Source organism: Chrysemys picta, chromosome 6, assembly GCF_011386835.1.
Source record: "Chrysemys picta bellii isolate R12L10 chromosome 6, ASM1138683v2, whole genome shotgun sequence".
Classification (NCBI taxonomy): Eukaryota; Metazoa; Chordata; order Testudines; family Emydidae; genus Chrysemys; species Chrysemys picta.
Window position 1 is genome coordinate 16,005,635 of NC_088796.1, and position 26,681 is coordinate 16,032,315.

Here is a 26,681-nt window from a genome sequence, read left to right on the forward strand (position 1 = left end):
CACAGAATTTATCGTCTCTGCCTGAACCTACATAATGTGTATATTTAAAGCTTCCCATCTCTACGATTAGTTCAGCTCTTCTGCTTGATTAACTAGTCATTTGACAAACTCATCTTTGGGACAACGAGCAGGAACTCGGGGTTTTTAAGTGAGATAGCTGTATTTTAAACATGAGCGAGCATTTTAATACTTATCTTACACTGTGCTTCTTGATATATTATTGGCTGCGTACTGAAATGCAGGGACACCCAAGCAAATGTTGGCAAACGCAGTCACACTATTCAGTACAGTGAACTTTGTGCAACTGTCTATATTTTAATGCAACTTTGCCAGGCCCTCCACGTGCAGGATCCCTATTGAAGTCTATAGAAGTTCAGCACATGGATGGATAAAATGACTGGAACAGAGGTAACTAAATCTGTGTAAAATTGAACAGAACGCCAAACAAAGTGTAACTTCCCTGAATTGGTGGTTTTATTACAGGAATAAAACTCAAGCTAGGTGTACCAAGTAGTTTGCTGAGGTTTGCCCCAATTTTTTCCCAGCCTAAGTGGAGTTTTGAGCAAACTCAGGACTGAATTTTGGGTGGAAACCATGTGAGAAATAACAGGAGTACTTGTGGCACCTTAGAGACTAACAAATGTATTTGAGCATAAGCTTTCGTGGGCTACAGCCCACGCTCAAATAAATGTGTTAGTCTCTAAGGCAGGGGTCAGCAACCTTTCAGAGGTGGTGTGCCGAGTCTTCATTTACTCACGCTAATTTAAGGTTTCGTGTGCCAGTAATACATTTTAACGTTTTTAGAAGGTCTTTCTATATGTCTATAATATATAACTAAACTATTGTTGTATGTAAAGTAAATAAGGTTTTTAAAATGTTTAAGAAGCTTCATTTAAAATTAAATTAAAAGGCAGAGCCCCCCGGACCGGTGGCCAGGACCCGGGCAGTGTGAGTGCCACTGAAAATCAGCTCACGTGCCGCCTTTGGCACGCGTGCCATAGGTTGCCTACCCCTGCTCTAAGGTGCCACAAGTACTCCTGTTCTTTTTGCGGATACAGACCAACACGGCTGTTACTCTGAAACATGTGAGAAATGTGCTAGTTTCACATCATTTTGACTTGAGACCAGACAAGTCTTGGTTAGTTTCTAAGGAGGGTTTGAATTGTTTCAAATACAAAGTCAATGTAAACCCACATGAGCAGAAAGCAAAAAATGGTTCTCATGAACCCTGGCAATCTGAAGCTGTGGAATTTCAAGCTGTTCCAATGGAAGCACTATCACTAGAAGGTACAGATCCCACAAAGAGTTAAAGCTTGTGGGAAATGGCAAATCTCTTGCAGATTTCAGGGGCAACAGAAAAGACTCCTGTATTATTGCTCAATAGAGACATTTACAACAAACTAGAAGAATTCAAGGCACAGGCAAAGAGCCATAAATGCACTTTATTAATTTCTCTGAGTGAGCCAAGCCTTACTAGAAAATTAAAGCTAAAAGGGAAACTCTTGTGCAGCCACATCTTTCGAGACTCTTAAAGGCTGCTGGGTAACAGTATGGAAAGAACTGCCTGGCTGCTTAGCTGGCATTCCACTTTTAAATGTGATCAGAGGGGCTTGCCAAGCAGAGCTTGGAAAGATATTAGACATGTAAATACATTACTATAGTATTACGAAACAATGGAGCAAACAGCCTACTGTGCAGATGGGTACAATTCCATTTTGGGCTGCCAGTGACTTAAAAACCCCTCAATAATGCCACCTGAATGTCTCCACTCATTCATAACCTTCCCAGGTGCATTTGGTCAGGTGTATGTTCAGGTTGGGAGTATAGACAACATTAACACTTCTTAAACATATACTCCAGTGGGTCCCACAGGTATCACTAACCAAACTCGCAGTTCTGTGGTCTAACACTGGAAACATCTATTTGGAGTTAGTCAGTCAAACCCCCTGCCAGGTCAGGATTGTTTTCTACATTACTGATCATTTGTCCAGCCTAGTTAAAAATCCCAAATAACGGGGTGTCCAAGAACTTCCTTTGGGAGGGACTCCACAGTTTAACAGATCTCATTTATGTTAATAGGTTATTTTTATTTTAACCAAATTTTCCCTTTCCTAAATTTCATCCCACTACTCAGATACAGAACCATGTAAACAATAAGGGACAAAGACATCATTTGTTTTCTGGAATCCTGATGGGCGGGGGGAGAGGGGGGGAAAACGTCACTGGAAATAAACAAGATCAGTTCTTTGATCCCCTTTATAAGCCTTTATTCTACAGGTGTTACAGCAGGAATCAATGTTTCCCTTCCATGTAATCCCAGTAGCCTCAATGAAATTACACCAGAGTTTAATCTGGACCATTATGCTAAACTAATCATTTGGTTGAGTATCTGTTTTATTTGGTCACTTGGCCAAATGACCAGAACTGCCAGGTATTTGGCCAGGTAACTGAAATTATGAACCTTGAAAATTATTTATTGCGTACAATACACCACACAAGGTGCATTGTGCTCACAGACAATACAAATAACGGCTCGGTGCTCCAATGATTTTAACAATCTAACTTTGATAGAGCACAGCGAAGAGTGTGTAAGAGGAAGGCAACCTCTAGGAACCTGAATGCAGAGGCACAGAAAATGTGCCGAGTCATCTTGTATGTATGAAATGCAGCGTAATAACTGCTTAGTCACATAGCAGATGGATTCATTTAGGCTTGTTGCTTAGATTGAAAATAAGAGCAAATCTCAGGCAGGTAGCAAGTCAGAAAACCTAGCATTGCAATAAAGGATACAGAGATCAGCATGGGGATCTCACGTGGTTATGTGCCCTAACCAAGTTTACTCAGTATCAAAACTATAGCTTGATTAAAATAAGGTGACTATATATACTTGTAACTAATTTGATACAGAACTATGTATACAGTGCCTTAACCACGCTGTGGTACAACAATCTGCTGGGTGGACAGAGGAGCTATCCATTTGCCTTTTAATTTAGGATGTAAGCACCACAGAGCAGGGACTGTATCTACCTCTGTAGGCTGTTTAGCACAAGAGATATTGTAATATGGGGTGCTTCCTCTTTTTCCCCATTCTGGAGAAAGCTGGCCAGGTTAAGGTTTGTAGACCAAAAAAACCCCTGAAACGCTGGCTGTTTTTCATCTTCCTTTTAAGATCGTGTGTATCAGGCTGACATTTGCATTTTTAAAAATAAACCTCTTGAGGAAGCCACTTTGATACTCATTTAAAACATGCACAATGATTTTAACAATTGCAAACCCCTCTGATTCACTACTATGTTACTGCCTTGTGCTGTGTGTTAGTACCATTAATTATTTTGATTAATTATTTTCAGGAAGCGCGTTGCGTAGCACTTGGAAACAGTCCAGTTTAGATATAAACTGAAGCAATTCTAGACTTAATCGATGTGTTTCTTTTTCCAGATAAAATGAAAAACTTAAACCCAGATCCTGCACTTGCCCCACATGCAGAATTATCTCAGATTTCAATGGGAATTTAACAGCCAGTGTGGGTGAGGAATGGGACCCTTACTTGATCACCCTCTACAGATCTACAATTGGCTCAAAGCTGGTTAAGTCAGAGATAGAAATAAGTTAACTGTCTTATCCCATGAACATCATGCCTGTTGGCACAACTGGCAGTGGGTACTGGAGAAAGGCACAGGAATAAAATTGCAAGGGTGCTGCAAATCAGCCCTGAGATTCATTAACAGGGCTGTGTGTGGGAAGGATTGCACAGCACTTAAGCAAACAGTGCCTGGCAATACCTATAATTAGAACTAGGAAAAATATTAAAAATGTAGACAACATTTGTGAACAATGATTGGTGATTTTCAGCCAGCTAAGACAGTGGTTGAAATATTCTGAAAATTCAAAATTTTGAGACAAAATAAAATAAAATAACCCATGTGGTTAGTGCCATGTCATTCTCTCAGAAGCACCGGCTCCTCTCTCCCCTCAAACTAAAGACTAATATGAGAATGTGTAACATACACATTTTCTTTACTTCTTTTCTGGGGTTAAATAAAGTTTCAAGTTCCTTTTGTTTTTAATATTTGTCACGAAATACAGTAGATTCCATTTAATAGCAACCCTGATAATAGCAACTTCTGGTTAATGGAAACATATTGCCAGGAACCAATCCTGTCCCGTCAAGACCAGTGTTAATGGGATTCAGATCGTAGCAACAGGCATGCCGCTAATGGAAACCTTTTTGATTTAAGAGAGAAGGTCCTCTGAGCATGCGCAGCTGACCACTTCCACTGTGTGCCATGGCTTCCAATCAGTGGACCTATCTCTTGCTGTTAAAGTTCAGGTCCTGGAGGTCCTATGTGAGCCTGGTGCTAAGCAAGTGAGAGGACCCAAGAGGTTTGGTGTCTCAAAGTTTTGCGCATTCAGAAGAACAGCCATAACTTTTTACAGGAGCACAGGAATGGCACACACCGAGGCTACAAGCACCAATGTGAGGGAAACGAGGCAGATGTTGGTAAACCCCTGGGGCTCTGGTTTCAGCATAAGCTTGGCCAAGGTGCTCAACTCTCAAGACCGATGTTGTAACAGAAAGTGAATCAGCGGGGCACCTAGCAGGGGAAGGACTTTAACCCTTCAGACGGAAAGCCCAACACAACACGGTTCAGTGTAAGGAGCATGGCGAGAACTTCTGGCTGCTACTGAATACAGTAGAATTGCGTTCTGCTTTACAGTATTTCTTGTGACACATACCAAGCTGAAATTTCCTAAGTGTGCTCTATGCCAGCGGTTCTCAAACTGTGGGTCAGGACCCCAAAGTGGGTCGGGACCCCGTTTTAAGGGGGTCACCAGTGCTGGCTTAGACTTGCTGGGGCCTGGGGCCGAAGCCCGAGCCCCACCACCCAGGGCCAAAGCCTAAGGGCTTCAGCCCTGGGGCTCAGATTACAGGCCCCCTGCCTGGGATTGAAGCTCTATGGCTTCGACTTTGGCCCCATTCCCCCACCTGGGGCAATGGGGCTCAGGCTTCGGTCCCCTCTCCTTGGGTCGTGTAGTAATTTTTGTTGTCAGAAGGGGGTCACGGTGCAATGCAATTTGAGAACCCCTGCTCCAAACATTATGGTACACTATACATTACTGTGCATCATGTTTGGTTTTCTTTAATACTGAAAGTGAATAAACAGTTTCACAACTACTGTTTTGTACCATCTATCATTGTTCCATGCTCCCCTTTCTATGTATCCCCCTGAAAACAGTTCCTTCTGCTTACTGGCAGCTTCTGGATAATAGCATCTTTTAGTGTGAAAAATTGCAAAGCTACTTTTGGTCAAAAATTTCCACTGGTGAATTGTGAAAAAGCTTAGATGAGGTGTGCTGGTGTCATCTGTAAGATAGAGACCTTAATCTTCACATACCTCCTACAAATGAATGTGGACATGTATCTGTATTTTCATATTTTGCTTATGTATTTTACAGATTGGCAGAAATAGACCCAGACAGGTAAGTGAAGTGATGTATACTTCAATGCAAGGGCATGAATAAGAACATAAGAACGGCCATATTGGGTCAGACCAAAGGTCCATCTAGCCCAGTATCCTGTCTTCCAACAGTGGCCAATGCTAGGTGCCGCAGAGGGAATGAATAGAACAGGTAATCATCAAGTTGTGACGTTGCACTCTGTATGATTTTATGAAAATATGCTGATGAGTGTGAATATAATGTAACTAAAATATGCTTCATGCAAAAGGTCTCTTGTAAAGTACTGAGTGTGGTCATCCTATTTGTATAAATGTATCACTCTTGTATCTGAAACTAGAAATATGAAATGTAACTCTGAGGGCCTATTGTAATTATGCAAAGTGTGGGCCATTAATGGTGGTTTGGAATCTTGATGGCTCCCATCAACCAGGAAAATTGACTGTGGGTGGCTCTGTTTGTTTGCAGGCAGGCCTTCCTGTGAGTCAGGCTGGGAGGAATGAAGGCTTGGGGTCTTACAGTGACATGTGATCCTGTCACCTGAACTGGAATCCATCTTTAACCTGGTGTTTTTCCATTGAGCAGGAGGGGTGGGAACCCAGAGGGACAAAGAATTCCCGCCTTATGCAAAAGATATTTAAGTGGGTAGAACAGAACAAAGGGGGCTGCAATCATGAGAAATCCCCTAGCTACCACCTGAGCTGGAACAAGGGCTGTACCAGGAAAAAGGATTGTACCCAGACTAGGAAGGCATCCAGTCTGTGAAAGAAACTTATTGAAACATCTGAGGGTGAGATTTTATCTGTATTCAGTTTTATTACTGTATTAGGCGTAGACTTGCATGTTTTGTTTTATTTTACTTGGTAATTCACTTTGTTCTGTCTGTTACTACTTAGAACGACTTAAATCTTACTTTCTGTATTTAATAAAAATTACTTTTTACTTATTAATTAACCCAGAGTATGTATTAATACCTGTGGGGGAGGGGCAAACAGCTGTGCATCTCTCTCTATCAGTGTTATAGAGGGCAAACAATTTATGATTTTACCCTGTATAAGCTTTATACAGGGTAAAACGGATTTATTTGGGGTTTGGACCCCATTGGGAGTTGGGTATCTGAGTGTTAAAGACAGGAACACTTCTTAAGCTGCTTTCAATTAAGACTATAGCTGTTAGGGGATGTGGTTCAGACCTGGGTCTGGGTTTGCAGGAGGCTAGTGGGTCTGGCTCAAATCAGGCAGGGTACTGAAGTCCCAAGCTGCCAGGGCAAGAAAGCAGAGGCAGAAGTAGTCTTGGCACATCAGTTGGCAGTCCCCCCAGGGGTTTCTGTGATCCAACCCATCACACAAGTGATCCATCCTCTGTTGCCCATTCCCAGATTCTGGCAAACAGAGGCTAGGGATGCCATCCCTGCCTATCCTAGACCTATCCTCCATGAACTTATCTAGTTCTTTTTTGAGCCCTGTAATAATCTTGGCTTTCACAACATCCTCTGGCAAAGAGTTCCACAGGTTGACTGTGTGTTGTGTGAAGAAATACTTCCTTTTGTTTGTTTTAAACCTGCTGCCTATTCATTTCATTTGGTGACCCCTAGTTCTTGTGTTATGAGAAGGAGTAAATAATACTTTATTCACTTTCTCCACACCAGTCATGATTTTATAGACCTCTATCAGATCACCTCTTAGTCATCTCGTTTCCAAGCTGAAAAGTCCCAATCTTATTAATCTCTCCACGTACAGAAGCTGTTCCATACCCCTAATCATTTTTGTTGCCCTTTTTTTAATCTTTTCCAATTCCAATATTATGTACCAGATAGGTCAGTGTCAAAATCCAAGTCATCGGCTGTGTGATCTTGGGCAAGCTGTTTAACTTCTCTGAGCCTCAGATTCTTTACCTGTGAAACGGTGGCCTTTCTGAAGGGTTTGAGCAGAATTCTTCTCTTCAGTCGATTTGGCAGATCTAGACTTCATTGTTTTGCCCTTCCCTACCAACGTGAAACAGTCACCGAGACTGGTGCATGTTTACTGTATGGAAAGCAGGCTATAGCATCGATCCGCCATAGAGATCACAGTAGTGAATTTTGGCCTTTATCTGGAACATGGTCTCATATGTTATTGCCATTAACAATACCCACTACACCCTGCATTTAACTAACTTTCCTTCATGTTCTGCCAAACAAGGCTAAAATTTAAAGGAGGAAGACTCCTTGAGCACATCCATTGATAATAATATAATTATAATAATTAATGGAGATATCCCACCTCCTAGAACTGGAAGGGACCTTGAAAGTTCATTGAATCCAGCCCCCTGCCTTCACTAGCAGGACCAAGTAGTGATTTTGCCCCAGATCCCCAAGTGGCCCCCTCAAGGATTGAACTCACAACCCTGGGTTTAGCAGGCCAATGCTCAAACCACTGAGCTATCCCTCCCCTGCAAAAGCCAACTGCAGTGCTTTCACTTGGGAAGAGAGGTGATCTCTGAGGTCAGCAAATCATAAAACATTTAGAGCTTTAGATGTCAAAATGAGCACCTCAGAGACAACCCAGAAAATTAACTGGCATCTAAGAGAGGCTACAGAGCAGCTGTGTAATGAGCTCTCTGCGTGTTGCACCACATAATCAGTGTGTAGAAGTGTTTTGCACTAGGCTCTGCATGTTGCACTTCTGTCTAGGTTCTTATATGGCCCTAGTATCTCAGCATCTCTGTAGCATCTGAACTTCCAAGATGTTCAAGCACATTACTAGTCTTGTCTAGGGAAGATAAAAGTGTGGTTCAGTATGCCCAGGTCCACACTGGAGAGGAAAAGTGGCATTCTTCTTGCCATGTGCCAGTCAGTGCACATGTTCTGTTTTTATATTGTATCATGCTAAATAATGCCCGCTATTAATTTTTAATGGAAAATTAAAACTAAGTAATGAATGAGCCCAGTCCTAACTGGGTGACAGAGAAGTTATGCAAGGCTCCTGGATACCATCCTAGACTGCCGGCATTCCTTTCGTGTGGAATATGCAGAGATCAATGGAATTAACAAGTCTTTTTAAACAATGCTCCTAAAAATGCAAGGTCTGTTCATATCATCTGGCAGCACTGAAGGGTGAAAGAGTGTTTTTCCCCTGGCAAATCAAAGAGGGCTTCTTTACACTGTTATGACTCTAGCTTTCACCTTCAGTGTCTGGAGGGAGAACCTGTAATGGAAACAGCCAGCACAATATAGCGCTACTGGCTAGTGTGTGATTGGGAGGTTAGCCCACAAGGTATTTCATTGTTTTTTGGTTTCTGTTTAAAGCTTTATGAAGAGTGCGTGTGTGTGGTCACCAGCTGTGTTTCTGCCTTGCTACTGTTCCAGTGTTAATTACATCAAGGCATGTTTTAAGATCCATAGGGACTGCTCCTAGCCCGACCGTGAATTCTAGGGCTTTGACTAAAATATAATTTAAAAAAAGAAAAGTCTCTCTCTGAAGTAAAACTTGTCTCTCTCTTTTTAGTTTTTCTTCTGTTGCAGCCTTGTCATAGCTCAGATTTTGAAAACCTTCCTCTGAAAATCTTTATAGCTTGTGAAATTTATGGTCTGTGTCACAGTGATACCTCCATACATACACTTTGGGTGTTAGCATGTGAAGTTGAACAGTTAGGGTATGTTTACATGATAGCAGCACAGCTAGAGTGCTGCAGCTGCGCTGCTGTAGTGTAGACACTTCCTGTATAGACAGAAGGGGTTTTTCCACCAATGTAGTTCCATCCACCTCAACAAGAAGCTACGGCTAGTTCGATGGAAGAATTCTTCCATTGACCTAGCTGCATCTATGGTGGAGATTAGGTCAATCTAACTACATCACACAGGGAATGACATTTTTCACAGCTCAGAGTATTGTAGTAAGGTCGAACTAAGTTTCAAGCGTAGTCCAGGCCTTAGTGCTTGGCAAGCCCAATGCCTGAGGGAATTGGGGAGCAGGGCTGCCTGAATGGGAGAGAGGGCCTCCTGAGAGCTAATCTACTCTATTCCACGTCGAATCCAGCTTTGCCACTGGCTTGCCATGTCTAGCAATTCTCTAAACCTCTCTGGCTTTGACTTCTCTTCCCGCCCAATGAAAAGTATGTCATTTACATGGACACAGCTATCTTGATGTAAAGTCCTAATGGAGACAAAGCACAGGTAACTTTTACCTCAGTGTAGCTAGTTGAGGTAAATTTCATATGGGGGAGCAGGATTAGCTACACTGAAGTAAAAATTACCTGTACCTTGTCTGCACTAAGATTTTACATCGAAATCGCTATCTCAATGAAAAAACAACAAAAAACATATTTTTGCAATGAGGCCATAGCTTCTCTGTTTCCCCATTGTGAAGTGGGAATTAGCGCCTCTCTCACAGGGGTGCTGAGAATTGACTGAGTGAAGTTAGTGCTGTTCTTTGCCAGGGCTGAGCATTATTATCCTGCAATGGATTCAATACCAATTCAGTGCATTTTACGGTCATGTTATGCTCATTCACATGATGGTAACATGATGCAATACACACATGCACACCCTCTTTTGGGTTTGTCTCAACTAGACCTAAGAGAAGGATTTTTTTTTTTTTTTAAGAACACGTTAGCTAGCATACTCAAAATCTAGTGCAGACAAGGCAAGCTGTACTTTAGCAGGGGCTAAATGGATAAGTTGAAGCCTAAGCTTCCCTCTTAGCTTCAAATCAACCAGCTACCAGGTGTGGAAGTACAATTAGCCTTGCCTATCCCAGAGTTTTAGAAAGAACGTGCTAGCTAGCATATTCTGAAACACCTTTCACCTTAGTCTACATAAACCCTTATGGGTCAGGGGTGATCGGGGCTTGGCCAGTGACTGGTGAGTCAAGCAGTGAAGTTATAAGCAGTTCTGTGTTACCCAGAGGTAAGATTTGGGTATTCAGGTATGTAAGCTCATCGCATCTCTAATAATTTGTACATAATGATACACACCAAGACTTTACTGCCGCCATGCATTAAGGATTAATTGCTTGCAGGCATCATGGAAATTCAATTATTATAAGACAATTTCATAACTGGGACACAAGAGTCGATTAAGGACGTTTCCATGAGCTCAGAGATCAAAGCCAGTGTCCTTTCAGACTCACATGGCTGATCTCTAGTCCAATAGTCTTCCACCCCATCTGCGAGGAACTCATAGTGAGAACAGACTATATGAATAGAGATCTGCCAGACAGAGCTCTGAAAAGGCTTCTAACCTTAGACTTTCACTCAGATGACTGGCAGATAGACTGAGGTATCTAGTCAACAATATTCTGACTTCTAATATGCTACGGTTCTTGCAGGTAGTACCACATTCCCAGCGACTCCTGCAAAGTGGAAACACTTTTTTTTTTTTTTTTTTAGATCTTTACCTTGGCTTCTGCAATCTGTCCCTATTGAACAGCACAGAAACAAAATGAGAGAAGATGGTGCCACGAAGTGCATTTATATTTGCTGTCAGTCTTTCATCCAAGTGACTCATTCTTCCTTCTGAAGTAAAGAACACTTTTTTGTTCATCTCTCTGCTTCTTTGTATGCCTGAATGTGGGCGTCAAACAACAACATGTATGCTCAGGCTGGCTCAGATATCAATGTTGGCTCTGCTTACGCTGAACAAAATGCAGTTTCACAGCTCTATATACCTTTTCCATCTCTAGGGCTCATTGTTTGCATTTTGCAAACAATATTTGTATATTGCTCTGAGCTCTTGGGGGAAAAAAAAAGGCAGAGCTTTGGAAGAAATAGTACCCATTGTTTAGCATAGCAAGCTGCAAGAGCGCATGGTAAGAAGCAATTCTCAACATATCTGAAGTGTGAAATAAATCGGAAAATATGTTCCTAGTTACAATAGGAATTTCTGAGCTTGAAGCTGGTGGCTACCATTTTGTTGGGAAGTTACAATTCTGACACTAAATAAGAACCATAATTAATAATAAGCAACTGATAATATTTCGCATTCGTACAGAACCTTTCATCCAAGGCTCGCCGTGTTCTTTGCACACCTTAGTTAGTCACCACAACAGACTTGCGAGCCGAAGTAGTATTATGTCTAGAGGGTTAAACTGAAGCGCAGAGATATTCAATGGACTTGCCCAAGGCCAAGGGAATCTCTACCAAAGCGAAAAATTGAATCCAGGAGTTTTAACTTCCAGTCATCGCTCTATCCTCTAGGAAACACTAACTCCAGCAGTCTGAGAGCCCTGCCTAAGAATGACAAGTTTCCATGCTGCCTTGTTCATCACACCTGATAAATTTTAGTAACACGAGTATCTGGGGACATATTTGCAATACTAGCTTCCCTTTTTTAGTGTGAGCACAAGTCCTATTATTTAAATGCCGAAGACACTGATTTTTCCTCCCCGTGCTGTTCTTAAACATCTGAATAGTAGGATTTATGCCAGCAGTTAATTGTGGACACAAGTTTGATGGCACAATTAATTATAAGCACAAACATTTTCCTGCAAAAAGGGAGACCAAATCAGAGCCCCTTAAAAAAAATCAGACCTGTAATATTTTAAATAAAACAAATGATGCTAAACAAGGATATGCGCTCATCTACAAAGATCAGTCGGGCTCCACAATCTTGGTGTCACAACGAAGTGTCACTTTTTAACAAGCAGCTTCTATAAGATGTATTTCACTCAGATTCATCATGAGTGACCTCTATAATGGTTTGTCATTTGTTCCCATTTTAAACTTTGAGTAACGGAGTTCACAAAAGTGAACCTGATGACATCAGGTAGAGCACCGCATAAGATTCCTTACACACCTTCGCAAGGAGCCTCAGTCTTAGCCTCCAGCCGCTCAGCTATTGCAACCTTGAGATTTAATCTGACTGATATGCACCATACTGTCAGATGATGGGCTGTGGACAAACATGCACTCTATCGACAAGAACAAGCCTCCCAAATTTATTTCCGTTTTAACCTTTTTGGTAAGATGTCTAGTTCTGTAGCTGGCACACAGAATCTAACCAATGAGACTCCGTAGGGCTGCATTTATAGTAATAGTGTATATTTTTGTTGCTATTACAAAGAACAGGCTGCATGTAGCAAGCACCTCAGAGATCCCAGTGGGTTGCGGGAGTAGCGTACTTACTTAGTGCTAAGTCTTTAAATTCTGGAAGACTGGCAGAGGCACACAGCTGATAGAAGATATGATAGTTTCGTTCATCATCTGCCTACAAAACAAAAACATGGAGTTACTTTACAGCCAATGACTTAAGGACAGTCAACAGTCTTCATTTTTCTGCCACTCACAGCAGGGTCTTCCATACCCCAAGGTTCATCCCAACCATTGCAACTTCACATAACTATGTGGTCAGCATGGCTCCCTAAAGGCAATTCAAGGGTCAATTTTAAGCAATACAAGCTTCTTTCCTTTCAAGGGCATGTTGCCTTCATGGCATTCTTAGGGACAGATTTACCAAGGCATTTAGGTGCCCAAAGATGCAGGTAGGTGCCTAAATCAGGTTCTTTTGTAACTCCTTCTAAGCACCTCTCTGCATCTTTGGGCACCTAAATAACCTTGTAAATGTGTCCCTTGGTCCCTACTAGCCCAACCTAGGGAGCAGGCAATCAGGAACCATTACTCTTCCGTGTAAAACAACAAACATATTACCTGTGTGAATGTAAAGCAGCTACACTGATTGTGGTAGTGTATATAATTAACAGTGAAAAAACGTGAACACTTTTACTTTCACCTTACTATTAAACCAACAAACACTTTTAGATTTAGAGAGAGAAACTGTTTGACAAGATTTAGCCAGCTCTCCTTAACGCACTGGGCAGCCGTCTTTACTTTGGATCACACCTACAGTACAAGAGCACTGCTACCCTGCTTATGCCACTTTACCACAGCCACTGTCACAGAACCTGCCAATTACTGGAATTTCTAGGTAAAGATAGATTGTTATGGGGGGGGGGGGGGTGAAATGCTGTAAGGATATTGACTAATCTGCAGTTCATGAAGTCAAGTGTCAAAGCCTCTCAGAAGAGCTGCATGTCCAGGTGAGTTACAGCACACATCAAAAGCCTTGAAACTTTAAGGCTCAGCCAAGACTCCCCTCTATAGCAGAAACCTTGATGTTTAAGAATGAAGAGTGCCTGAACTAAGTGAAGGTTTCGTTAACTACAGGTAAAAATATTGATGCTTGGGGATGCTTCTTTAAATGCAAAACCTTCTTATTATTTGTGAATCATGCTTTGAGCCATGAAAGCATGCTTGGCAATGTACAAATGATAGAAGACAGCAAATTCCCTGCCCTGGGCTCCGATTCAACAAAGCACAGAAGCACATGCTTAAGTGCTTTGCTGAACCAGATCCAGTCAACTAGCTAAGAGATAGAAAGCACAGACTGAATGAACCTAATGATGCACATACTTATACATAAAACAAATGCGTATCTCATATGATCCTGACTATCCTCACTACGCACGCGCGCGCACACACGCACGCACACACACACACACACACACACACACACACACACACACTCTATGGCCTGATTTGGAAAAATACTTAAGAATGTGCCCAAATTTAAGCTGATGAGTAATTCCATTAAAAAGACTGTTCACATGTAGGAAGTTAGGGATATGTGTGTGACACACACACACACACACACACTCATTTATATAGTGGGATTTGAATTTGAAAAGTGAGGTTGCAGATAAGGAAAGAAGAGTTACAAAAATACTATGGAGTGAATTGTTTGAAGAAAATTGCTCCCCAAACAAACTATTAAAAAAAAAAAAAAAAAAAAAAAAAAAAAACACCACCACAAATGAACAAAGTCTTACCAATATGCAACTTTTACTTCAGTACCCACCTTTCATTAAATCTCTGCTGAGAAATGGGGGCCACGACTGCTCTGTTTGGTGTGCTAATCAGAACATTTGCAGATTAGCAAGGTTCTACTATACACTCAACACAAGTGTTATGACTTTCCGAGGGGCTTTTTTTTTTTTTTTTTTTTTTATTTTAACCTTAGAGTTCTATGGCTTTTACTTTTTAATATAACTACAAAATTCTAATACATTTATTTCCTAGATTAATATATTTACAGCCATAATTCTACTTTATCTTTGTTTAGTAACAGGAGCCTTAATGCATTGTATTTATCCTGTGATCTCTCTTTCTGCATTCCAATTCAGTTCATTTATTTTATTTAAAAAAATAACACGAAGAATGATAAATGAGCTCTAGGTACCCTGATAGCTATTACATTTACAATCAAAGTACAAAACAATCATGGTATGTTTCACGAGCATATCTACAGTGTAGCTGGGCAATGAGTAAGGCAAGAACGCAACCCCGTGCTCTGGGTTTCCCTAAACTTCTGACGGTCAGAATCTGGAACTGGATGACAGAGGATGGATCACTCGATAATTGCCTTGTTCCGTTCATTCCCTCTGAAGCATCTGACACTGCTAGAAGACAGGATACTGGGCTACATGGACCAGCAACCTGAGCCAGCATGGCCATTCTTATGTTCTTATCGTTTCAAAAAGCTTTTTAAAAACAGAGCATTGATACAAAGCCAGCTCTGACAATCAAAACCACCATCATATGTTCTCAGCTTCTAACCCTGAAGAACTGTCAAAATTTGTTAGACTAGTCTCCAAAGTCGGGGTCTGCCAAAAGTTTGACTTATAAAAGGGAAGGTTTTAATGTATCTATATCTATCTTTAAGAAAAAAAATGCAAGTTCACTAAAAAAATAAAAATAAAATTAAGGCGTCCAAAGGAAAATGTTGCATAACTCACCTGGAACACAACTCTTGATTTTTCCAATAGATACGTCCTCATGTTGGCACCAATGATATGGTATCTTTTATCAAAGCCAATCTGAATGTATTTCCCAAAGCGACTGCTGTTGTCGTTCCTGGTTGTTTTAGCATTTCCAATTGCCTGTATGAAACAGAACACAACATAAAGAACAAGGATCCCCTTTGTAAGTTTGCATATTATCTCAGGATGACAATTTTTACTCTCCAGAGCCTAGAAATAAATAAACTTAGCACATAAATAGTCAAGTGAGGACTGGAGAGACAGAGTTCCCAAACGGAGGTAGACAGAGAATTTGAAGTGCAGTAAATTGATGAAGGCAGAGGAGCTAGATGGTCTTTGATATGGCCCAGTTCACTGTATCAACATTAGCTGATTTAGTTTCCAGGACTTTTATTGTGGAAGAGTACTGGAAACTGAATAGACAATGTTATAACATTCTCAATAATTAGAGAGAGTATGTCACTGACATTCCAATGGCCACAACAGTCCTCTGACTTGCCTTTTAACCCCCCCCCCCTTAGCCTTTATGAACCTATATCTAAGGGTATGTCTATACTGGAGCTGTTTGTGTAATTTCCAGCATGGGTAGACAGCCCACACTAGGTCTAATTGAGCTACTGCACCAAAAATAGACCTGTAGCTGCTGTGGTGTGAGTGGCAGGAGATGCCAGCCCAAATATAGTCCCATCTGAGACCCTAGATACATATTTGGGTGGCTAGCCCCTCACACTGCTTTCACTGCCATAGCTACACTTCTATTTTCAGCGTGCTAGTTTGACTGCACTGGCATGGGTATGTCTACCTGAGCTGGAAATTATACCTCCAGCACCAGTGTAGACTACCCTTAGGCCTTGGCTACACTTGCAGATGTACAGCGCTGTGAGTTAAACCTGACTTTGTGCAGCTGAGTAGGGAAAGCGCTGCAGTCTGTCCACACTGAGCTGCCCAGCGCACTGTCGTGGCCACATTTGCGGCAATTGCAGCGCTATTGGGAGCGGTGCATTATGGGCAGCTATCCCACAGAGCACCTTTTCCCATTCTGGCGCCGTGGGTTGTGGGAAGGGGGCGTGGGTGCAGGGGATTCTGGGTCCTGTCCCAATGCCCCGTGATGCATCGCTTTGCATCCCAGAAATCCCTTTGTTTCCGTCCACCTTTGGCGCCATCTTTCAACGGTTTCTGTGCAGCGCGATCTGTCTGCAGGAAAAGGAGTCCGAACTGCTGAGGCGTATGCTGACGAGTCTCGCCAGCACGTCACGTTTGGCTGTCAAACTATTCCTTAAGATCCTGCATAGCTCCAGGGATTCCAGGGTGTCTCTATCCGGCCCACCACCATCACTCCCGTTTTCCTCCTCCTCCTCCTCTTCCTCCTCCCCCCACCACACCGGCTCTGAAGTGTCCATGGTGGTGCTCGGAGTGGAGGTGGGGTTAACCCCAAGTATCGCATCCAGCTCTTTGTAGAATTGGCAGGTCGCAGGGGGAGCACCCGAGCGGCCATTTGCGTTGCGGGCTTTGCGGTAGGCACTCCGCAGCTCCTTCACTTTAATCCTGCACTGCAGGGCGTCCCGGTCATGGCCCCTTTCCATCATGTCCTTTGATACCTTCCCGAAGGTATCGTAATTCCTACAGCTGGAGCGCAGCTGGGACTGGACAGCTTCCTGATGAGGTCCAGCAACTCGCCATTGCTCCATGCTGGGGCTCACTTAGCGCGTGGAGACATGGTCACCTGGAAAGATTCATTGATAGCACTCCACGCCACGCCGGGCTGAGCAAACAGGAAGGGGATTTTTAAAATTCCCCGGGAATGTAAAGGGTGGGTCACATGGTTGGTTACCTGAGGCCAGGGCAGTAGAGTTTGAACTGATGACCACAGTGGCTAGAACAGGCATTGTGTCATACTGCCGAATAATTCTGGAGGCCATTCACAGCACGTTGGGCAGCCACACTTGGCACACAGTGGCAGCGCAATACTCGCTATTCCTCTCAGAGAGGTGGAGTACATGCAGCGCTGCAACCATGGAGATAAAGCGCTGCAAATGCCTTGCCAGTGTGGACGGGGAGTGAGTTACAGCGCTGGGGGAGCCTTTACAGCGCTGTAACTCACAAGTGTAGCCAAGGCCTTAGTCTATTGGTTTTACACAACCACTTCAGTATTCTCAAGGAGCTTAGGCTAGGATTTTGAAAGTAGCCTAAGAGAGTTAGGTACCTAACTCCCATTGATTTTCATGGATCAAAGAGTCAGCATTAGGAACACAGGAAGAGAGGCTAGTTCAAATAAAGCATAAACCTGGTTAGATAAAGACTCAGAGGATAAAGGAAGCTTGTAGATAAATGGGGCTTCAGGTGTAAGGGGAGCTAGCCACCTGCAAGAAGGCTGACCAGTACATCCCCATCCTTGGTAGGAAGTAAAAAAAAAGTCAAACTACTTTTCATATCAGCCACACTGGGAGATCCTGGGTTACGTACAATCCCCAGGACATACACATAACCAAAACTGTGCTTAACCAGTGTATTACTGTTAAAGGTTGTATACAAATGTCTGCCAATGGGGCTTTATGGTTAAAAGTGGCCATGGAATAATTATAGTAATATATTTTGCTGCTTAATTTAAAGAATGAAATGTCTCTCTGGCAATAGCATTTCTAAATTTATTCTGAATGATGTACATTGTTTTTCCTATTTGTTTCATACCCACCATAGTGATCAGCAGCAGAGATTGCAGGGTAGAAAAGCTAAACTTGCAATTTTCTTCTGTTTATTTCAGGGGGAGGCTCATAGGTTCCCATCCCACTTCCGAGGCCAGATTACAATCCCAGATGCATGTCAGAGACAACCATAACGTAAAACTACCCTGCTGTGACTGGCCAATATCTGCAGTAGGGCTGTTGATCAATTGCAGTTAACTCATGCGATTAACTCTAAAAATTTAATCGCAATTAATCGCAGTTTTAATCGCACTGCTAAACAATAGAATACCAATTGAAATGTATTAAATATTTTTGGATTTTTTTTCTATATTTTCAAATATATTGATTTCAGTTACAACACAGAATACAAAGTGTACAGTGCTCACTTTATATTATTTTTTATTACAAATATTTGCACGGTAAATGACAAACAAAAAATAGTATGAGCTGAATTGCAAAATACAAGTATGTAGTGCAATCTCTTTATCATGAACATGCAATTTATAAATGTCGGATTTTTTTTGTTACATAACTGCACTCAAAAACAAAACAATGTAAAACTTTAGAGCCTACAAGTCCACTCAATTCTACTTCTTGTTCAGCCAATCGCTAAAACAAACAAGTTAGTTTACATTTGCGGAAGATAATGCTGCCCGCTTCTTATTTACAATGTCACCTGAAAGTGAGAACAGGCATTCGCATGGCACTTTTGTAGCGGACATTGTAAGGTATTTTATGTGCCAGATATGCTAAACATTTGTATGCCCCATCATGCTTCAGCCACCATTCCAGAGGACATGCTACCATGCTGATGATGCTTGTTAAAAAAATAATGCGTTAATTAAATTTGTGACTGAACTACTTGGGGGAGAATTGTATGTCTCCTGCTCGGTTTTACCCACATTCTGTCATATATTTCATATTATAGTAGTCTCGGATGATGACCCAGCATATGTTGTTCATTTTAACAACACTTTCACAGCAGATTTGACAAAACACAGAGGTACCGATGTGAGAAATCTAAAGATGGCTACAGCACTCGACCCAAGGTTTAAGAATCTGAAGTGCCTTCCAAAATCTGAGAGGGACGAGGTGTGGAGCATGCTTTCAGAAGTCTTAAAAGAGTAACACTCCGATGCAGAAACTACAGAACCCAAACCACCAAAAAAGAAAATCAACCTTCTGCAGTGGCATATGACTCAGATGATGAAAATGAACATGCATCAGTCTGCACTGTTTTGGATCATTATCCAGCAGAACCCATAATCAGCATGGACGCATGTCCTCTGGAATGGCGGTTGAAGCATGAACGGACATATGAATCTTTGGTGCATCTAGCAGGTTAATATCTTGCGATGCCGGCTTCAACAGTGCCATGTGAATGCCTGTTCTCACTTTCAGATGATATTGTAAATAAGAAGTGGGCAGCATTATCTCCCGCAAATGTAAACAAACTTGTTTGAGTGATTGGCTGAACAAGAAGTAGGACTGAGTTGTAACTTCAACTTTCATGATAAAGAGATTGCACTACAGTAGTTGTATTAGGTAAATTGAAAAATACTATTTATTTTGTTTTTTACAGTGCAAATATTTGTAATAAAAATAAATATAGTGAGCACTATACACTCTCTATTCTGTGTTGTAATTAACGTTGCTGTTTGAAAATGTAGAAAACATCCAAAAATATTTAAATAAATGGTACTCTATTACTGTTTAACAGTCCGACTAATCACGATTATTTTTTTAATTGCTTGACAGCCCTAATCTGCAGTCCGAATCTAGCTCACAGACGAGAGTGAGCATTTATAGCATCTGACAAAAAGAAATGCAGACTGCACAAGCACAAGGGTGAATTGTGTTTACAAGTCAGATAAGAAGCCTGCACCATCTCCTAGAGAAAGAGACACTAAAGCTTTATTTGTCCGTGCATGTCAGAAAACTCAAGGAATCAGTGTGCTGAACGCATCCTGGCTGTCAATTCACCTACACATTTGAACCACTGGGAACAAGATTTGGGACATTCAGCTCCAAAACAGCAGGTGAACCACCATCAGCTATATTAATATTAAGGCTTCTACGCTTAGATCCCTCTTTGGTTCAGCCCCTGGGGGTCAACCGGTTTATATACATTTGAGTCTGATATTCCATGCAATAGAGTGTATGTGGCATCATGAGGGTCTTCACACCAATTAACAACAGTTTGTCTTCATGCATAAGGAATCCAACAGTCTGGTGTAAATTGCTGACTGCACACATGTCAGCATCATGGCTGTCAGCTAGATCTTGCTGGAAAGAATTGAAAGGCAGCCAGTACTGTTCATATTAGTTTCCCCCCATACTTCAGTTAATGTTAGAGATACTATCATAATACACAAAGGTTGCAGAGGGAAAACACAATACTACTTAGTACATCTTTGAAGCACTTTACAATCAATAACCCAGATCAACACATCTGTCAGACAGACAAATATTATTAATCTTATTTTATAGGGGAGGAAATAGAAGCATTGAGAAAATAAATGAATTGCTCAAAGCAACACATTGCATCAGTCAGTGTCAATGACTGGAACCTGGGATTTCCACTTCTTGCTCCTGTACTCAAACCACAGGTCTCCTCCCCCTAAAGTAAAAATAGCACATTTTTACTAGGGTTTGGCCACTCGCTCATGTGCTCAACTTCACTTTGACTTTAAAAGGACTAAGCGGATGAAGAATCAGGCCTCTATCAAATTTAGTGCTTCTTTTCTTGGGAAGCTGTTTGCCGAGACTGAAAACTTCTATTGAAAGTTGCATCATTTGAGCCAATACGAAGGGGAGAGCCTTGCATTCTGAAAGTCCTTGTGAATTATCAGATGATATGAAATTTATGCAATGATTTCTATCTGCTCACATTTCACATTACAGGAATACCTTAACATTGAACATTGACTGAAGAAACTGCTGTTTTCATGCGCAAAAAAAAAAAAAAAAAAAAAAAAAAAGGGTGGCACATATGTTCCACAGTCCGAGCGAGCTTGGTGGGCTAGCAGCAGCCCCAGCACCCAACGATACACAGGATCTGTGCTGGACGCTCACTTCATCACAAAGTCAAGGAAATTAGAGATTCAGAAGACTCACCATACTGGACATGTATTCCATCGGGGGCCAATGAAAAACTGTGCAAGAGTGTGTACACACACCCCTCTCAAACTTCTGCATTATCCCTAGCAACACACACACACACACACACCCCTCAAACTTCTGTATTATCCCTAGTAACTGGCCATTCTGGTGCGACACCACCTTGGCGGGACGCCCGGATGCTACAGACCATGAGCTTCTTGCATCAAGACCACAGGAGCTGGGTTGCTGGGGTGTTTTTCCATGATAAACAACTCGGGGCAGCTTCTAAAGTAACTTCACAATAACACCTGACTGTCCAGGAAGCATTAGGGCTGTGGGGACTACTTCTGTACCTTAGGGTTCCCGAGTGACCAGAGTGGCTCTGCCACTGCTGCTCTGCTTGGGGAGGGGGTTGGAAAAAGAATTATTCTCCCCTTCTCCCTTCCCCTGCAAATCTCCACGGCACCATCTAAGCTCCTTGTGCTGGGTGCTCAGCTGAGGATTTGCCTCGTCACATCTGAGCTATGATAAAGGGTTTACTAATTCCATCCTCTCATCAAAACCTTTCTAAATTAAAAATCTGTCATTAAAACTTAATCCCCCAGGGATCCCAGCTTCAGACAATGTCGTGTAAGTCTCCATTACAGGCATTTGGATTTGATCGATTAAGCAGGAACAGAGAAATGATTACATGGTCGATATTGATGGCTCTGCAGGGGATAACTCCATCACAGAGCACAGTGAAAAAACAAACAAAAAAATCAACTACAATTAATCTGTCCCTTGAGTATCACACCTTTAATTCAACTAGCTTTAATACGACCCTCCCAGAAGGTTCTAATCCAAGTTGGATGCTCAGAGATACCAGACAGGCTTGAACTTTGCTATGTTTTACTAAAATTTATTATTTGTATCATGGTAACTCCACAATCAAAGGCCCCTAAAAACAGGGCTTTGGAGCAAAGCCCGGAGCAGCTCCGGAGCAGTGAAACTGCAGGTTTTTGCCTGGAGCTGGAGCGGAGCCGGAGCACAGCTCCAAAGCCCTGTCTAAAAGGACCAGGCTGCCTCTGAGTGAGGCACTGTACAAACACACAGGATGATATGATCCCTGCCCTGAAGAGATTACGATCTAAAACAGATAAAAACAAACAATAGCATTGCTAATGACAGGACTTTGGATTTTGTTTTAATCAATGAAGACCCATAAAACACCTGATACAACAACAATAATTAAAATTGGTGTTTATCCAAGAAACACCAAAAAGCTCTCCAAAATGGCTACTTGTCTGTAAGGGCTTGTGTACCTGGAGTAGCAATGTGGGCTATGGGGGTGGGGGTGATTTCTAAAGCACATTAAACTGGCTGTGCATTAATTGGTCCATGTAGACCCTGCTGGTGCTCACTAAAGGTACCCTAGTGAGCTGTAACATAGCGCTGTTTGAAACAGCAAAAGCACACTAGGGAACAGTACAAGAGCCTGCTCATTGCTATAGTACATTGATTTAATTCTTTGAGGTATATTTTTAGCAAATGTTTCTGCTTTTTTGTATAGATGTCCAAAAAATCAGATTTTGGGGGACCCACTCTTTGCATATATTGTAATGAGTAGTGCATATTGTACACATTACTCATTACAGATACTGTACTTTACTCATTACAGTATATACAAAGAGAGCCCATCAAACCCAGATTTGTGGACATCTATATAAAATGCAAAAATTGTTAAAAATAAACCCAAATAAGATCAATACCCCCCCAAAACACAGGCCCTATAATGTGTATACACACACACACTTTAATGAATTTATTTTCACAAAAACTCTGGGATGAGTGGGTATTATCATCATCCTCATTTTAGAGGTGGGGAATGGAGGCACAGAAAGCATTAAGGTCAAAACATCCACTATATTTTTGGTACTCTATTTGAGATACCAAGGGCCTGATTTTTCAGAGTACTAAACATTATATAGCACTTTATATGTTCAAAGCACAGCTCCCATTGACTTCAGCTGCAAGTGAGAGTGCTTAGCACTTCTGCAAATCAGACCCTCAGGTCTACCCAGGCACCCAGAAAGTGGGCACTGAATGAGACACAGGTCCTGTGGAAAAAAATAGTATGTGATCCTGTAAGTAAAGATGGTATCATAATGAATACTCCCAGGTTGCACAGGCAACCTGAATTCTGCCATTTACTAACTTTTGAGGGCTTGACTTTGAAACCTTAATGTTCTTTTAAACAGTTTGGGTGTGTGTGATTACTTCTACTACCCATAAATATTCTCAGCCCTTTACACTAGAGTTAAAGACTGATTCTCTGCCCCCAAAGTGCTCAAGTACTTACAATCTAAACCGAGAGGAGAACATGGGATGGAGAAGAACAAGAGTACAATAAAATCATGGGGTCACTCAGGAGGGGCATGCATGTGTTTTGAATGTAATGAAGTATTCTACAGTGATTTTCTTCTTGTGTGTGAGATGCTATCATTTACATAAACCTTCTCGAGAGGATGTTGAGAAGGAATTTCAAAGAGGTGAGAAAGAAGACCTAGCAGATGGGGTCAGGGAGGGAGTTCCAGACATAGGGGCAGCATGAATGAAGACATGGAGGACAACGACGTATCTGGACACATGCCTTTTACTAATTTTCTGTGATCATTTGGGAATCAGACTGAGCTGTGGAGCTGTTATATCAAGTAACATCCCACCGGCGCTTAAACACACTATCTCTGTATATTTGCTATGCTGGTATATCTTGTTAAATCAAATTTTAAAAATCCCAATTATTGTACGCAGTGTTGTTGTAGCCGTGTTGATCCCAGGGTGTTAGAGAGACAAGGTGGGTGAGGTAATGTCTTTTATTGGACCAACTTCTGTGGGTGAGATAAAAGATATTACCTCACCCACCTTGTCTCTCTAAAAATTCTCATTGGCAATCCCTGTGAAAATGTGGTTGGTAACATATACAAGTATCCAAGTAGTGGTTAGATACTACTGTGATAGGCATCCTAAACATAGATTAGATTCAATATCCAAAGACATGAAACTCTAAATAATGGAGCTTAGAAGAAAAAAATCCTTAAACTTAATTATAGCAGCACTCGTAGAGCCAGGGACATCTCTTGAGATTTAATTTTGTTTTATTTAAGGAGTGCCCTACTGTGGTATCTAGGTGCCATGAACACTAGTACCTGAACTATAAGGCCCAGAAGTTGTAAATACGAATGCATGTGCTTTACTCATATAAACAGTCCCGTTGACTGGCTTAATTTTGTTCAGATAAGCAGTCTCATTCAAGTCAAAAGGACTACTTATTCTGAGCCCTGATCTTTGCAGGATCAGGACCTAAAATTGCTCATCTTCTGGAGAATCTTAGATTCTGTGTCTAGCAGCCACACACTGCCGTTCCCTACATCATTAACTTGCTTTTGTGAAATTATTTTTTTTTAAATGGATTGAACCCGGCACATTTCCCAGAATGAGGGAAATTAAACCCCTGAGGTAGCTGAAATTAGAGATTTAGAGTAAAAAATGTAAAAGTGCTTAAGTCCCACTTTCAAACGAGATGTAGGCACTTTAAAAGTCAATGGGACTTGGGCTCCGAAGTGACTTCTGAAAATGGGACATAGGGGCTTTTGAAAATTTTACCCTTAATCATTATATCTGCAGCACACAAGCACAACCTCTTTTTCTCTTCTCTTAAATTGGCAGAGGGATGACAAAGGGAATCTTTCTATTTTATTTCACTTGCTGTCAATTGTCTACAGGACGTTTGTGCTTATGGCTTAGGGTCAGAACTCAATATGTGGGTCAGGTCAAAGAAGTCAGGCCAGAGTTCTGCTGGCAGGCTTTCAGCTGCAGCTCAGAACTGAGAAAGTGCATTCCTTTTTAATGGAACAAGAGACCACTTGCTGGCAGAACAGCAGAATCCTAACACATTTTGTCATAAACACCACAATTAATTCTCTTAGCCACACAAATTGAAATTAGAGTTGGCAGAAAGTAAAGATTTATTTTCAGCACATGTGGCGGAAGGAGCCTTCAGAGAAGAATATTGAAAAATGGATGCCGATAATAAAGACAACGCTCTCAGCAATCGAGAAAAAAGAACTCTTATTGAAGAAGGCACATTGGACTGCCCCAGGGAAACACTAGGACTGAAATGGCCCCAGGATTGGAAGAACAGAAAGGTGGCTTAGAGCCATTTATCCCACCTCCCCCATTTCCCAACGACTTCAGCATCAAATGTATCTTGACCACCTCCAGGGTCGGCGCAACCCATTAGGCGACCTAGGCAGTCACCTAGGGCGCTAACATTTGGGGGGTGGCAACCACGGCGGCCGGATCTTTGGCCGCCCCGGTTGGGGGTGGCATTTCGGGGATGGGACCTTCCACCACCTCTGTCGGGGGCAGCATTTCGGGGGCGGGACCTTCCGCCGCCTAGGGCGGCAAAAAAGCTGGCAGCGCTCCTGACCACCTCTGATGATCTCCTTCAGTGTCTATATTTTACCAATTGGAGATAGATAGGGTCCTGGTAACAGGGAGCAAAGCTGTTCTCTGTAGAATTGCGAGGAGGTGCAGTATTTGAGTCACCTCCAGTTTTATGAAGATCCAAGTTACAATCCGGCATTAGCAAGGAGATGGACTAGAGGACCTAACAAGTCCTCTCCCTCTCGAAGGGCTATGACGGCCGCACCGGAACTGCACAGTGAAACAGAACTAAAGACAATTTGCCATAACTAAAAACTGCACAGGTTTAGCTGGAATGGATTATCTGTCTTCCCTTCATGTGTGGAGGTTGCTAAACCCTCAGAACACTGCTGAGAGTAAAAGGAAAGGAAGCCACGACACGCTGAAAATAGATGGGTGAGACACAGAGTGCCATTGCCTAGGAAAGGGGAATGCGCAAGGGTTGACAAGTTCAAACCAGGGGTATTTACAGGGCAAAGAGCTTCTTTGGAAAGGGTATTGATTCCATGCCAGAACAGCACTGGTACCAACCATTAGCGTAACAGCTGAGACTTCATTTAAAATGGAACAGGGCTGATGATAAACACACACTTACGGAAGACCCACTGTGATCAATTATCATTCAGATTTAGGAAAGCTTGGTTCAAGTCAGTTACTTCAGGTTTTTAAGACAAGTGAATTTCATGCTGGTGATAGCTGCCAGACTGACATTCCTGGTATTTCGTGCCCTCTCTTTATACGTGGGACGAGTACAGCACGGGAGGGCAGCAGTGCCAATTTCCCCCTTACTGCCAGCGTGTGCCTCAACTCTTACTCCTTCAGGGGTTAGAGGATTTTTTGGCACCATACCAATAGCTGCTGACTCTGTGGGTGCTCCGGGGCTGGAGCACCCACAGAAAAAAAAAAGCACCCACCAGCCACAGCTGTTTGGCGATGCCCCACAAAAATAGGTGATCCATGGGGCACCGCTGACCAGCTGTTTGGCAGCTGCGGAGAGGCTTGGGGAAGGGCAGAGAGTAGCGGGGGGGGGGGGGTGTTGGGGACGGGGCGGAGTAAGGGTGGGGCCTCAGGGGAAGAGATGCCGTGGGAGCGGGGCTTCAGGGCGGAGCAGGAGCGGAGCACCCCCGTGGAAAAATAAAAGTCAGTGCCTCTGACCCATGGCCACTCAATCATCATTCAA

The 26,681-nt window shown here is 42.3% G+C and overlaps 1 protein-coding gene across 2 annotated transcripts in view; it reads right to left on the reverse strand.

Annotated features, from left to right (window-relative positions):
- Positions 1-26,681, reverse strand: part of MYO5B (myosin VB) — a 377,457-nt gene that overhangs the window by 165,462 nt on the left and 185,314 nt on the right. For both annotated transcript variants that reach the window (XM_065598729.1, XM_065598728.1), the window contains exons 6-7: positions 15,225-15,368; positions 12,559-12,640 (exon numbers count right to left, since the gene is read on the reverse strand). In XM_065598729.1, the coding sequence (XP_065454801.1) occupies positions 12,559-12,640; positions 15,225-15,368 (226 nt within the window). The remainder of the gene's footprint in view (positions 1-12,558; positions 12,641-15,224; positions 15,369-26,681) is intronic.